Source organism: Chelonoidis abingdonii, chromosome 2 (assembly GCF_003597395.2).
Source record: "Chelonoidis abingdonii isolate Lonesome George chromosome 2, CheloAbing_2.0, whole genome shotgun sequence".
In the NCBI taxonomy this organism is placed as follows: Eukaryota; Metazoa; Chordata; order Testudines; family Testudinidae; genus Chelonoidis; species Chelonoidis abingdonii.
In genome coordinates, this window is record NC_133770.1 from 274,927,045 (window position 1) to 274,943,511 (window position 16,467).

Sequence of the window (16,467 nt, forward strand, 5' to 3'; positions counted from 1 at the left end):
CAGAGCTTACCCTCCGTAGATCTAACACAAAGAGAATTCCCTCCCCTTGTTCCTTAACCTACCCAGAGAGAAAAACTCAAACAAGTCTTACAAAGAAAACTTTATATAAAAAAAAAGAAAGAAAAAGACATAAGAATATAAACTCTGCATCAAGATGACAATACAGGGCTATTGCTTATAAGAAAATATGAATAAACAGTCTGATTCAAAAAGATATCCAATTTGAAACATTCCAGCAAGTTACACACATGTAAATACCCCCAAAACAACATAAAAGCCTATATTGTTTTTCTACCTGTACTTACAAGTTGGAAACAGAAGATTAGAAGAAGAAAGAAGCTTCTCATAGCTGAGAGACAAACAAAAGACTCAGAGTCCAAAACTTCCCTCCCTGACTTTGAAAAATCCGGTTTTCTGATTGGTCCTCTGGTCAGGTGTTTGGTTCCCTTTGTTAATCCTTTACAGGTAAAAGAAACATTAACCCTTAGCTATCTGTTTATGACAGATGCATCTTAAATCAAGAATCTGTTTTTCTCTGCTAGAATTATTTTGCTATTGATCCTAGCAACCTCTGTACACACTGTTGCTTACTAAAAGGCCAGAAGGCTTGTAACTTAATGCTTATTGCTCTTTGTTCTGCAGACTGATTCACCTTTTCCTCAGCATTTTTGATGCAAACATCCACCCACTGTATTATTACAGTGTCACACCCGAATAATGATTTTACTGTCTAATACATTTTTACTCATTCCCTGCCCCCAGTGACAGAAATATACGCAACTCTGGGTGGGTACATATCCAAAAGGCGGGGCCCTCTTTCCATGTGACAACCTGTCCCCAGTCAACTATGCTTAAATTCAATTCTCATGAACCAGAAACATCTATTTAACTGGGCAGGTTAACATTTTTTTGAAGTTATATTCTAGTCCTATTTGATCACTGTGTCATGATGAGTAATGCAAAACATACAATTTTCTTGTCAGTTTGTTCCAGTAGTTACTAAAAGAAGCCAAACATGTTTGTTTCTAAGCTATTTCAAACCTTTATAAAGTTAGTTTAATTTCACTTGTAGCCCATTCACCAACAAGGGAATTTTATCATTCTCCGGTTTTGTGCAGGAAATCAAGGTTTCAAAACTGTTTCCAATCAAGTCCTATCTTTACTCTGACACTTTGCTTGTCAGGTGATAATTTAAATTTTCCAGGTTCTATTTTATACTTAAAAATTAACCCCCTACCACCTCAAACTGAATTGTAGAAACAGGTGCTTTTAACAAAACTGAAAGAGCTTAGCAGTTCTTTGACCTAACATAGCAATGTGCATTAGTAAGACATAGTGCCTGCTGAGTTTCCCTGAGTTAATTAGAGGACCCGAATGGCAATGAATGGCCTTGACTATAAATACTTCCTGAAAGATCCCTTACGGAGTCAGAGGAAATGGGAAAAAAATGAGATGCAGCTAAAGAGAAACTGTTTCGGTTGTTTCTTCTTTAGAGGGCAACTTTCTAAAGAAGTAGGGGACAAGGATACAGTGTCCAAGAAATCTACCAACTAAAGCGAAAAAGGAACAATTATACTCTTCTTCAGTTTAATTCTACAAATCAGAATAAAATAGTCCTTCTTAAAAAAAAGGTATTCATTGAATTGTATTCCCGGTGATTATGTGCATCTGCTAATGCTGCCAAGACTTTTAAGAACACATTTTGTAAATTCTCACATACAGGGTTTGCTCCTCCTGTGAAAGTCAGCAGCAAATCTACTGATTTCAGTGCAAGCAGGATTCACTTATGAGATTTGCTATCCTTCTAGAGCCAACAATCTGATGTTTATACACAGGGGGAATATTTTCAAAAGCACACAGGGGAGTGAGGAATTTCCATTGAGTTTCAGAGGTTGTTGGGCACATAACCCTTTGAAAGTCTCTCTCACAGTTAAACAGGGATTAATAATTCAAAATACAGTGTAAATTATCCACTGATTCACTACAGGGAAAATTATGTATGATAGTTACTATATAGTTACTTTTAAGGTCAGAACTAAGTGCAAATTACGTCTTTTTTTTTCTTTCAAACTTTGAAAACAAATCAACCTACTCTTCGGCCTGTTAAGAAAAAGGTGAAGGGGTGGAATCATGATTGGCCCAGCAGAAATTCAAAATTAAAAAAATTAACCAGCTCTAGATAGAACAGAACAGAATATGGAACATCTGAAGTGTAAATATCACAGGCTGAATAATAACCAACTATTCTTGAGGTAAATTGAATCAGTCTTGAAATACAATGCTTTCTTGTAGCAGGTGTTGCTGAGTGCCCTCCATTCCATGGAAAAGTTGCGAGTGTTCAGCCCTCCCACAGGTTAGGCCTCAAAAGAAAACATCTATAGCAAATTTTAATATATTTTAGTCAAGACTTAAATATTGCTGTCCAAGATCTCCATTTATTACAATTAGCTCCATTGACCCTCTCTCATATACAGATTTCATGCATGGTAGCCGTGTTTGTCTGTATCAGCAGAAGCAACAAGGAGTACTTGTGGCACCTTAGAGACTAACACATTTATTTGGGCATAAGTTTTCATGGGCTAAAACGCACTTCATCAGATGCGTGGAGTTGAGGGAAAAACAGTAGGCAGGTGTATATATACACAGTACATGAAAAGATGGGAGTTGCCTACTGTGTTTTTTTCCCCACTCCATGCATCTGATGAAGTGGGTTTTAGCCCACGAAAGCTTATGCCCAAGTAAATGTGTTAGTCTCTAAGGTGCCACAAGCACTCCTCGTTTTTTCTCATATTACATAGGTTTTATATTAAATTACTGCAAATAGGCTATAATATGTATGACACTTTCATAAATGGATGACATTAGAAGACATCAGGGTCAGTGATCTTAAGCATGCATATGAAAGTGTTGCAGTAACATTTGCACATCTCCTTGTGCACAGATACCATTGTATAATAAATAGGTCTGTGTGTAAATTAACAGGATCATGTTGCACATTGTGTCTACACTGTGGAAAACTTGATACTGCAGCATCAAAACATAATAAAAGAGGACACTTCATTTAAAATCAGTTTAGGAAAGAGTTCCTACTGTCCAGAATCAGAGTTGTCACAGCACTAAACAATGCTGCTTGGCTGATCTTCTGCTGGCTGCCAATGTCTCCCCCTTCCCCCCCACCCCCCGCAAACGGAACATTTTTGCATCTCAATAGACTTACCCAGTATCAACAAATCTTTAAACTGTAAATTCAGTTACTCTAAGGCCTTGGCTACACTGGCACTTTACAGTGCTGCAACTGGGGTGTGAAAAAACACCCCCGAGCGCTGCAAGATGCAGCGCTGTAAAGTGTCAGTGTAATCAGGGCGGCAGCACTGGGAACGCGGCTCCCAGCGCTGCACGCTACACCCGTAAGGGATGTGGTTTACAAGCAGCGCTGGGAGAGCTCTCTCCCAGCGCTGCAGCTTTGACTACACTCACACTTCAAAGCGCTGCCGTGGCAGCGCACCCGCAGCGCTGCCGGGGCAGTGCTTTGAAATGTCTAATGTAGCCATGGCCTAAGGAAGAGAGGGGCAGAGGGATTTTTTTTGTTTGTATTCCCATCTACAAAACATACAGATAGCCTGTGAATACAGTTACTGGAAACATTTTAATAAGAAAAGTAAAATTAAAGCTACTCAGAGAAGTGTAACAAGTCCCTGAGAAAGATTCACTCACACATGAACAGCCTGAAAACTCTCTCTAATTGTCGGGGAGGGGAGGCAGGAGGTGTGCCCACTATCTACATGTGTTTGCACATGCATTGTACAAACTGTCATCAATACAATATCTCGGTCTGCAATCAATTTGGTGGTTCAACCACTGAAAATAAATAAAATCCTACCCAACTTTCTCCCATGAAGAATCTACTAAATGACACATTGTGGGAGGCAGGTGGCCATCACAGGTAGAATGAGAGCAGCAAAGCAGCATATAGGCAGGTTACAAAACATGAAAGCTTACAAATATATTGTACTTATGAGACAATTTTGTTGACAACATTATAGTACATAAAATTTTCCACTTTTTTCAATCGATTTTTATTATTTCTGACATTTTAACCACGTCAACTATCAGAGATATACTATAGAGAAAACACCTAGAAAACTTGCTTGTGATATTATCCTCTATTTGTTTTTCTGCTGTTGGATAAATTCTGTACCCCTTGCATTAGCTGATTCTACAACAAATTCTGTTTACGTACAGTGTTATCTATAAGCATTTTCTCATCAGCTGTGATTAAAAAACTATGGGACTGTGTTTCTAAAGAGTACACTGAAACCATACAATATAGAGCTTGCAACACAACCTGCATCATGTACATTTCTTCCCAGAAATAATAATCGCTATGTATATTCCATATGCATTTATACACACTTTTAAAACAATTAAATAAGCCAGATTTCTTGACCACTTAAACTTCATGTAACACCACTCAAAATAGAATAGGGAAGGAGGGAGCAATGGGAGTCACAAGGACAAAATTCTGATACTGGTTCTGCCACTGATTTGCCATGTGACCCAGGGCTGGTCTCTAAGCTTCTTAGCGACTCAATTACCTCATCTGTAAAAAGTGTGACTAGCACTGCCAACCCAGTCTCAAAAGCAAAGTCCAAAGATGGAAAGTGAAAACTATCCTTATAACTGTTAAAATCATTTCAAAGCTTTCTTAGCAAATGTGAACCAATGAGGGGGACACACAATCAGACACATGCCATTTTTCCCCTTTGGTCACGTTACATATTCAGTGCTTCCAGCTGGGTCTCCCCAGATTAAAAGTGTTCTGTTCATATCAGTTTTTCAAAAACATGAAATGACAGTCTCTGTCATCTAAACAGAATAGAAGTAGTGTACATTTTGCCTTTTTGTCAACAAGTGGCCCCAGCACACACAACTTTGAATTCAAACTACTGATATAACTTTAGAGACTTGTACCAGCTGGAAGCACTGGTTGGGGCATACCAGCTTTTAGTACCTAAATCATTGCTTCACATTACAGACTTACATGTTCTTTTTCCTAAGAGGACAATCAAGTAAGATATGTTCAAACAATAAATAGCTTTTTTTTTTTTTTTTTTAATTCACTGGGTACAATCAGTGTTGACTAGATAGGGCCTGCTCCAGGCCACAGCGCGCCAAGCGCGTGCTTGGGGCGGCACGCTGTGGGGGGCGCTCTGCCGGTTGCTGGGAGGAAGGCAGGCGGCTCCAGTGGAACTGCAGCAGGCGTGGCTGCGGACGGTCCGCTGCTCCCGCGGCTCCGGTGGACCTCCCGCAAGCGTGGCTGCGGACGGTCCGCTGCTCCCGCGGCTCCGGTGGACCTCCCACAGACACGCCTGCGGCAGCTCCACTGGAGCTGCAGGACCATCGGACCCTCTGCAGAAACGCCTGCGGCAGGTCCACTGGAGCCGCGGGACCAGCTGATCATCCACCGAAACGCCTGCGGGAGGTCCACCGGAACCGTGGGACCGGCGAGCGGCAGAGCGCTCCCCACGGTGTCGCTGTGCTTCAGGCGGCAAAATTGCTAGAGCCGGCTCTGTGACTAGAAACACTCTAGATTTTTGGAAATGAAGAGGAGACAGCAGAATTAATCTAAAGAACTCTTCTGCTTGAATCAATTGACATTCTAATCCTTCAGAATGTCAGCAGCAAAGATGCCTTTGAGTGAAATTCTAGCCCCACAGAAGTCAAAGTTTTGTTTTTGACTTTAACAAAACCCCGGAACTGAATCAGGAATTTTGGGGGTTCTTTTCACACTGACACAATTCAGCTCTGAATCTGAATTAGCACTAAACCCTCACATTTCATTCGCCCTGAGAACTCCCAAAAGAAGGCTAAAGTCTCACGATTTCTTTCTTCCCTCAATAGTTACAAAACATAGGTATGTCTTATGATGTGTATGAACTCGGTCCAGCATGTTCCAGGAATCCACTGACATAATGTTAGAGTAAAAAGATGACTGTCTTAGGCTAGCTGACATACGCCCCCTCTCCAACCTTCACAGAAGAAAAATGGAAATATGAAAATAAAAAGATATGGGGGTTGAGGGAAAGACACGTTCAGTTAGGTTCCGTGTTCAGTGGAGTTCAACTAGCATTAACCAGAACTGTATTAAAGGTAATTCTTCCCTGTAAGGTGCCAACATAGTTTCCCTAATCAGTGCAGACTAAGCCTAACCTTTTACCACAATCATTTTACAAACTATGTAAAGCAGAAATTGGGATGTAGGATAAAATTTTAAAAAGCAGATATTAAACCTAACAACTGAATCCATAATTATGCACCTAAATAAGCAGACTGCATGTTCAGAGAACAATGATTTTAGAAGTCAATGGGAACTGCAGGAATTCAGCACCTCTGAAAAGCAATCCATTCAAACCCAAAATATGGGTTTGAAAACCTAATCACATTAGCATATTTCTGTTAAGAACCTTTAAATATATATTTATATTTGAATTTCCTGCTGAGCCAACCATAAAAGTTGGCCAGCATAATCTTTCCTCCTCTGCCTTCTCCAGTGGTAAAAAAATCTGGTAAATAAAAGAACTAAAGTGGTATTATTTTTAGGTTTCAGGTGCAGCCAGAGGAGTATAAGTGGTCTTCACAGCGCTAATGCAGCACATTACCAGATTCCTGTTGTGGTATTTTTGTTTTGTTTTCTTTTGTAAATAGACAATGAGGTTTAGCCTGTGCAAAAACAAATAAAATTTAGTCTCAACTGGCTAGCCTCCCAGGGTAAAAGTGGTCCCTGTTGAGATAGCCAACAAAAGATCTATGCATGGCTAAATCTCATTAAATAGAGCTTAAGTTGGATATTAGTGGTTTCTTGTGTCAGGGTAAATTTCACCTCTAATCAGGATTTTTTTAAAAAAAATAGCGATAAACAGAGGAGAAAAGAAACTTGTGTTCTCTATATGAAGCTCCCACACTCAATTGTCCCAAACTCAGATCTTCACACAGAAAGCCTTCCATCCCATCATTCAAATAATTAAGCTGAGAGATGATGTCAGTGACATTTCACAGCTTTATATAATATATAACGCTTTGGTTCCATTCAGATGCATGAAGCTTTTAAATTATAAATAAATTATTGAGAATTAGCACAATTGTCAAGTTTTAGACTCCACTGACTTAAACAGCTCAATTTTTTATATATTATAGAAGACTGTTGAAAAATACATTTGCCTTCTCTTTACTCTTCTAACATATTGACATTCATATTGTACTGGATTTATGATTCTAAATGTCCTTACAGACAGAATAAAGAAAAGCAGCTAATCATTCTTTCCATACCCAATACCAGCTGAGTTTCAAAATCACCTTTGTATACAAACTGAAAGCAACTGCTGCAACTTTCTAGGAGTTCAGATGGGAAATGGCACCTAGTGAAAACCCAGTGCTGACTCAGAGAGAAAGACAGTTATTTCCCCGGGCCACTAACCTCCTCCTCAGAATTAGTGAGTTATCTGAAAGTCAAACTTCCTTCACAGGGCAAAGTACATACAGTAAAGAGTGAGGGGAAGCCCTTTGTATGCACAGGCGTGATTTGTTCAGAGAGAGAGAACTAGTTCAGTTTTGTTTTTAGGATAGGATGAGAATGTACACTAAGATACAGAATTACTCTCTCTTTTGACATTTCCTCAGTTCCTTTTTTTCTTCTTCTTCGACAAGCCAACCAGACAAATGTCAAAGTTAACATGTTTACACATTTTAACTCTCCCTCCCCAGTTACATTTCTTTATTAATATTTGACTCAGATTTCACATTTTAGCTGTTTAATACTATGATATCTTGCTGCAGTATGCGCTGTTACCCCATCTCAAAATTTCAGAGGTGATTAGATGTGTTAATATAACAGATGTGCAGCCTTCTGGGGTTCTAAACCTTTCTTCGCCAAATGCATCAGATTCTTGCATAATCAGCAGGAATGATTAACCAAAATTCAGTCAGAGCTAATAGCAAAGACAAACAAACGATTGCTTCCTACTGCATCTGGTACATGTTTTATAAAAACACTTGGGAACTATTACCTGCCAATTTATCTCTAAAAGTTTGAATCCTTTAGACTGATTTTAATGAAGTGCCCTTGAAAATTAAGCACCATTCCAAAACTAAAGAAAGGAGTAGCTGAAAGTAAACATGATTTGCATGCATTCAGTGTAACAAAGGAAAGTTTCCTACCCGTAAGAGGGACTGGGATTCGTCCTTTGATTTGTTATCACCTGATCCAGGATACTGATGAGTGAGTGGTCCAGATTTCTCTCCACCTCCTGCTGGCACCCCCTGCAGGAATCCCTTGGTCTCAACAGCCAAGCCATAAATAGGCCGTGCAAGGTGGGCAGCTTCTACATTTGGACTATCCCTTAACGGCTTTGGCTGCTCTTGGCCAACAGACACTGGGGTCAGGAGGCCTAAGCTCGTTTGTGTATATGATGGACTTCCCCTCAAAATATCTGTTCCCCCTCTCCAGGTCACACTGCGAAGATCATCATTGGAGCTGTCAGTCCAACCTTTCTCCTTGAGCACTTCCTTATCTTCTAGCTTTTCCCTCTTCACTATGCTGTCAGAAATGGGCTCCCCCATTTTGGGGTCTGGATTGATCAGACTGTAGACCTTTAGGTCAATTTTGGGCTCTTCCTTGATAGCAGACATACCATGACTGTCTTCCCCATTGGCTGTACTGATGTCCATCTCCTGACAATGCACAGTGTTGAAGTGCTCTAGTAGTGACTGGGTGTCAACAGCTGTAAAGCTGCACTGACGGCATTTGTAGCAGTTATGTACTCTCCTGAAAGAAAATGAAGATAATTTTAATATCAGAGTCCACTCACCATCCCCTTTCTTGTACCTGCATTTTTCTCACAAAATATATTAGGAGGTCTGGAATGGAATACTTCCAAATCCAGAACTTGAAGTGAAATTATCTGGTACATGTAGCTCTAAATAAAGAATGTGGGTTTATTTTTGTTGTATGTTGGGTAACACAAAATAAATCTAGATGCTAAAAATTGGTTTGTTGCTTTTGTTATCAATGATCCTCTAACTATTCATTCAAACTCAGTCCTGTCTTTCTGAACTCTACATAATTTCACTGCAGATTTTTCTTTTTGATTTGAATCAATACACTTTTCACCTCCTATTTATTTCATTGTGACATTTTCCAACAGAAAATGAAACACAAGGGGACATACTTCTTTCTGACACCTAATTAAAAGCCACTTTGTATAATATAGTGCTGTATTAAAGAATTTCTGTTTAATTGTTTTAACAAATTCCTTCGCCTGTCATCAATTTTACATCCATTTAGTCAATACAGAGGACCTTTGGAGGAGAGCTCTAGTTAACTTACAGCTAGAGATACTTCAAAGGATAAGAGTTCTTGAAACAAGAAACAATTCTTATTTGTTCTCTACAGAAATTCTAAAAACTGTTTTGAAATGAGACTGCTCTTAAGGAAACACAAGACAGCTGATTGTGTCGGCACTTTCGTAAAATATGAGAGGCTTTCAAGTAGGGAAGCAGAGAATATATGTGAATTCCATTACAGTCTGCTAAAAGGTGTGGAATATGTTGGAATAATAATGCACATACCTGTTTTCATTATAAGTCTATGCAAAGTACTATATTAGTAAATCATGTAAAGCATACATCACTATATTGGAACAACATGTTACCAGTTTACTGCATATCCCACAGTAACAGAATACTTTCTGTGAGCTAACTATGAAACATTTATTAATTATTATTATTTATACTACAATAGCGGCCAGAGTCTCCAGTGAGTATTGATGTCCCATTGAGCTAGGCACTGTACCAACGCAGGGTAAAACACAGTCCCTGCTCTTCATCAAAATGTATATAGATCTGTAATTCCTTCTCCATACAGATACACTCATACATACACACCCTATGCACTTAAGAGTCACAGTAGTGATTCTAGCCAAGTAAGAAAAAAATGAGCCCTTGATTATCAACACTGGACAAAGCTTGTATGGGAAATCTGTTACTGCCATGACAACTTCAACTGTTGAAAATTAATTATTTCAAGGCCAAATCCTGGTCCCAATGAAGTTAGTGGCAAAACTCCCATTAACTTGAATAAGAATAGCATTTGGCGTTTAGTTCATCTGAATAGATGAAATAGTACAGAAAATATCCCTTTTTAAGTCTGATAGTGTAGGAGAAATAAATGGCTAAACTTAAAAATTAATATTTTTTGACAAAATAAGCCATATGCTATTTAAAGTATCTGATGTTCATGAAATTTTCAATGCATACAGATATGAGTATGTATTCAAGTATCAAGATCTGTAGTGCGTATGTAATATTTTCTCTGTATCTTTTCAGTATTATTATTTTCAGCTTAGATAACTAGACGGGTTCCTTCACCCTCCAAAAAATTCAGTAAATTATTCTGTATATAGCCTAGTGGCAAAGGAGCCAGAAAACAGTGGGTTAAAATCCTGTTCTGGCTGTATTGTCTTATTCTAAACTAGCTTTTTATTGAAATCAGCCCAAAAAGAGAAAGTGCTATCTGATCAAAACCATTTAACAGATACAAAAAAGCCAATTTAGGGGGGGAAATGCTAGCCATATAAAGGTGGAATATCTTCAGAGAAGGCCAAATTTGACATGGGTTAGTTATCTAAAAAGCCAAGTTAAACAAGACACCATTTGGGATTAATGGCCCAACACCAATTTACTCCCTGTCTGAAAGTTTATCAATCCTTTGGGAGGCAATTTAGCACTAAGTGTCTTTTGTTTAACTTGGCCATTTGAATGGCTAACCCCCTTTTCTAACTTGGCTCCTTTCTACACATATCACACCTTCAGGCAGCTGATCCTTTCCTGGCTAACTTGGCTTTATTAGGTGCATGCTAAATATTTTTGATCCAGATTGTATATACCACCATTATGATACTAGTGAAACAAATAAATGTACAGCATAGCAGCAGCTAGCCAGGGATTTTAACTATATATTATAACTAAGGCACAGGCCTGCTTAAATGCACTTTTATTACTCTGAAAGCTTGTAGATTTTTAATTCTGTAGAAAGGGGTTATTTTTTCCACCCTCAGAAAGTTACATGAGGATTTCTTAATTTGCCTGTATAACTTTTTATACAAATACCACCCAGTGGGAAAAATTGGGGCCTTTTCGGACAAGTAGAATAAAAAGATAGGCTCTTATAGAACATATCCTTTTCTAATCTACATAAAAAAACACCTCTGATCCCAACTGGATAGCTCAATACCTAAGACTTGTAAAATATTAGTAAATACACTGGACAAGCCAGGATTTGGCCACAGATCTTAAACTAAATTTTCTATACACACCAACCTAAAATTGAGCATGTGTTGAAAACTGCAATAATGTGAATAATTTAATCATTATGGGTTGGAGTACAAATTTGGCCCAACACAAAAAAGCTACATGAGGACATCTGACTTTTCTTCCTATCCTGGCACCAATCCAGGAAGCAACTTGAAGGGCTGACTTGTTCGTTTGTTTTTAAATCAGAACTGAAATCTACCATTTGTTCATAATGGACGAAGTCCATGGAAGTTTGTGAAGTGATCCCCAAAAAGCTAATCAAAAATGTTTAAAAGAAAACCAGTTTGCGTAGCACACTATATAATAAATTGATTTAGTGTTTCAAAAGTTATCACTACCAACTAGATGGTGGTTGTACCATCTCAGGCTGTGATCTTATGAGATAAGATACAGCCCACTGTGTCAGGGTTGATCAGTATTAGGATGAGAGACTTCCAAAGAAAACTGAGGAGTGGAAGAAAATGGTGTTAGTGAAAATGCAAATACTACTCTTCCTTCTAAGGTCTTGTTCCTGAACCATTCAACTCAATGCAGTTTTTCCATCAAGCCCCAAGCCAGTGTTGATCTTACCGTGGCATTAGGAAGGCACTGAAGCCATTTTTTAAACTTATTATGCTGTAAATCTAAAGTCCAGAACACTTGTGGGCATTAAAATATTCCATGACACTTTTCACAGGAACAGGAGTCAAATATTCTGACCAAGATCCTATTCGAATTGTTACATGCTGCAACCAACTATTTTCCTATTTATTTGTATTGCAGTAGCATCCTAAGGTCACTGGCAACGAGGAGCACTACAAAGACAGTGACAAGTGACTGTGCTGCAGAGTTTGCAGTATAAAAAGCCACAAAAAACCCATAGCTGAAGGGTAGGGAAAAATGGCACCATACAGAGGAAAGGTGCTAAGGTGACGGCAGGCAAATGTCATGTGACTACCATGGTTTCTGTATGTTTCAGATTTTATTTATTTCTTGTTAACACATTATCCCTTTTATTTATATTACAAAAAGCTGGGTTTAAGAGGGATTTTGTTTGTTTGTTTTTAGATGTGAGGGTTATACTTGGAGTTGAAGGGGAGGGAAGAAGAGACTTTTTAAGTAAGAGGGGGAGTAAGTAAAGGGAGAAGGGAAACTGAGGGAGGGAAGTAGGAGGATGTGAAGGCCAGAAAGTAAGCCTGAGTGGAAGAGGAGCAGGATGAAGGAGAAGCAGCAACCACTGAAAGCAAAGCAAACAAGAAAAAATATATATACCTACAGTCCAAGTTCCAGAGCTGAGTGAATTGAGGTATCAGAAGGGTGGAAGGGCTCCTCCCAGCTGCTGCTGCTGTTCCCCAGGTGAAAGGCAGGGCCAACACCAGGTCCCTCTAGGGTCTGATAAAAGAGCTGGATGGCCCTGTTTTACTCTGACCCCCCGCCACACACACTTCAGCTGCAGCAGGTGATGGCTGTTTTGTGGAAAAAACCCCCAAATCTAGGGATTGCCATAAGACCCTTCTCTTGGCTGCTACTGCCCATGTGAAGCAGGAGAGGCAATCCCTTGTCCCAGAACCCCCGACATATCCCTCTGGATCCAATGAGATATAAGGGCCTGAAAGTCCCTGTGCCCTCAGCCACAACCTGTGCTGTCTGCTTTATGCACTATTCTTCATTTCTTCTCCCAAAGCACTGTGTAGTGTTATTGTGCATGGTTAGACAGTTGATGAATTTGACCTCAAGGGCAGCTGCATTTCAATAATGCATGAAGTGACTCTTCCTACTTACTTCGGGTCTAATATTTAAAGTCGGATGTACAGCTACATGTGCAATTGTGTACCCAATCTCTACGGGCAACTGCCATAAACTACATGCACAGATCAGGTTTTTCTATGGAAAAACAACCACTTATGATTCTCACTATCTATTCACATATGCAAAGAACCAATTTATACATGCAGTTGTGCTAATTACATACATGCATTTAGCTTGGTTTTACTCAATTGCACGCTTACCTTTTTGAAAATCAGTTTTTTTTTTACATGTATCTTGTAAAAAGTTTTTGACTCCTTCTGAATGAAAACCAAATAAAATTGTCACTTACATTATCAACAGATTAGTTCTGTTTATTGGAAAACATGATTCTGCCCTCATTACAAAAGACCATAAGGCATTCTGAGTGGTAAGTGTTGTGTCCTTTTTTTAAAAAAATGAATATTACAGATCTTTATCTTACCCTTTTTCTAGAGAGGTTTGGACCATTTTTCATCATGTTACCTGACATTTCTACTGGAGCTTGCCAAAAATTTTCAGTTAAAACATTTGACGAGAAAATAACCTTTCCATTAAATGGAAATATTCACCAAAAAAATAAAATTGATTTTCAGGAAAAAAAAACAAACAGAAAAATGATTTCCCCCCCCCACACACCTTTTGGCAACTGAACTCTGAAGGTTATTAAAAGTTGCCAAAAATCAAAATAAGTTTGGTTTCAGATTTTTGATCTTTCAACAAAAACCAGACAAAAATGATGACAATTTTTTTTTGCGGGAGGAAGGGGAGATATAATTTCCTTACCTACTATAATTTCTATAGTAAAGAACTTTTTCATCCAAAGATATCTGACTACGTATTACCCATGCGGAAATTGTTTAATCTGTTATAGTAACACACACCTATGGTGTATACTGCATAACTGAAGCTCTCAATGAAATGTAAAGAATATCTCCTGATTCTTCAGGGGTACAATGGGGTGTGAGTAATAGTTAAATTAGTAGAAAGTGTAGTGAGACAAGGTCGGTGAGGTAATATCTTTTATTGGACCAACTTCTATTGGTTAAAGAGACAAGTTTTCAAACTACACAGCTCTTTCACCAACAGAAGTTGGTCCAATAAAAGATTACCTCACCTATCTTTTCCCTTCTAATATCCTGGGACCAACATGGCTTGAACACTGCAAACAATAGAAAATGTAGGACAATTAGCCATTTGAAGATCTGTTTATGTAAGCACATTTTAGGCAGGTTTAGACACAACTACACTGATGTGCAATGTGATTCATTTACTTTGAATTCAACTGAACAGCCTACAAATTACATGTGAAGGAAAAACTGAGCCGTGTTAAACTTAAGTATATATTTCTGTAGGGAGACAACATGAAAAGCTAATTATTCTTGCAAATTCTAATGTTGTCAGTAATGAAGGGCTGCCAAGGCCTGCACTGCAGATGGATAGTATTGGAGGATAATGACACAAAAATAATATTTAAGTAAACAGACAAAAACGATATTACAGACGTACAGCCAGAAAGATGCAGAAAAAAATCGGACGCATAGTATATACCTGCGATTCTTGAAAGTCACTGAAGATGCACACACAAGGGAGTTCATGGACTCAACCATAAAGGCAGGACCTAAGCAGACCCATGGTATTCAGTATTTGCCAATGATAAAATTTAATATAGGAACTGAAAAATACCATTTCTGCCCATACAATGCATAATTATGTATTTGTAGTTGGGATCCATTCAGCTTCTTAGTATATAAATTGCCAGCAGCGAATTCTGCAGCATTTTTCCCTCACAGTGGTGGAACTGAGAGTAACTATCACATTATTTATGACAAGAGATTAATAAGACTGGGAAAAACATGGCTAAGGGGAGATATGATTGAGGTCTATAAAATCATGACTGGTGTGGAGAAAGTAGATAAGCGTTGTTTACTACTTCTCATAAAGCAAGAACTAGGGGTCACCAAATGAAATTAATAGGCAGCAGGTTTAAAACAAATAAAAGGAAGTATTTCTTCACACAACGCACAGTCAACCTCTGGAACTCCTTGCCAGAGGATGTTGTGAAGGCCAAGACCATAACAAAGTTCAAAAAAGAACTAGATAAATTCATGAAGGATAGGTACATCAATGGCTATTAGCCAGGATAGGCAGGAATGGTGTCCCTAGTCTCTGTTTGCCAGAAGCTGGGAATGAGCGACAGGGAATGGAACACTTGATGATTCCTATTCTGTTCATTCCCTCTGGGGCACCTGGCACTGGCCACTGTCAGAAGACAGGATACTGGGCTAGGTATACCTTTGGTCTGAGACCCCCCTAACGCTTCACCTGCCTACCTCAAATATGAGAGTGACACGAACTAGGAGAGTCATGCCGGCTCGGACGTCGCCCGGATTAACAAGGTCCGCGCCAGATGTTGAGGAACCAGGACAATCTGACGATAAGTGGGCTACTGGAACAAACCATTCATGGACGAGACAAGAGAACCTGGAATTGATGGAATGCTACTACAACAGTAGACCTAATGAGAGGGGATATATGAAACGTATGAGGGGACTATGGATGGACAAAAGACCTACATCCACACTTACTGAGAAACAGCTAGTTACCCAACGCTTCAACATAGTAAAGAGGAAGCTGCTCTCACAGCTTGAGATAGACCAACTCCACATTACATCCCAGACTCAAGAAGACTGGAAGAACAAGTGGATGTGCAGCCCACACCTGAAGCTGAAACTCACTGCCACCCCCTCCATTGCAGAGCACAGCAGCTGATATGAGGCATAAGATCATGGAGAAACTAGCTACAGTCAATCCTCGAGACCGATTACCAAGGCTCAGTGGAGAAGTACCATCAGATAGTATGTTAGAAGATGCCAATAGAGCCCTCATGACAATCCTACTACCACCATAACTCAAACCAATGAACTGGTATACGCTACAGCCTCTGTAATCCTGGAGATGCTTGGCTACACGATCAAGAAGAACAACAGTATGTACCCACCTGGAAAATGAGGTTGGAGGATAAGATCAAGGCGACTCGGAGAGAAGTTAGTCAGCTGGTGGAACTACAGAAGGGTGTAGAGATTAAGATAAGACTCGGCTACTGAAAAAATACAAGGCCTGACTCCATCTGAAGCCCTAGAGACTGCTAAACAAAGGCTCACAGCACTGGCTACCAGGCTAAGGAGATACACTAGAGAAGCAGAGGCCAAAAAAGTAAATGCCCTGTTCTCCAAAGAACCATCCAAGGTGTACTCCCAACTGCAGTGCAACAACACAATAACAGCAGAGCCACCAGCAGCAGAAACTGAACAGTACTGGAAGAACATATGGAGA

The 16,467-nt window shown here is 39.3% G+C and overlaps 1 protein-coding gene across 4 annotated transcripts in view; it reads right to left on the reverse strand.

Moving 5' to 3' along the window:
* The window catches only part of TRPS1 (transcriptional repressor GATA binding 1), a 269,671-nt gene that overhangs the window by 177,153 nt on the left and 76,051 nt on the right, over positions 1 to 16,467 (reverse strand). For all 4 annotated transcript variants that reach the window (XM_032765749.2, XM_032765747.2, XM_075063196.1 and 1 more), the window contains one exon: positions 8,215 to 8,821. In XM_032765749.2, the coding sequence (XP_032621640.1) occupies positions 8,215 to 8,821 (607 nt within the window). The remainder of the gene's footprint in view (positions 1 to 8,214; positions 8,822 to 16,467) is intronic.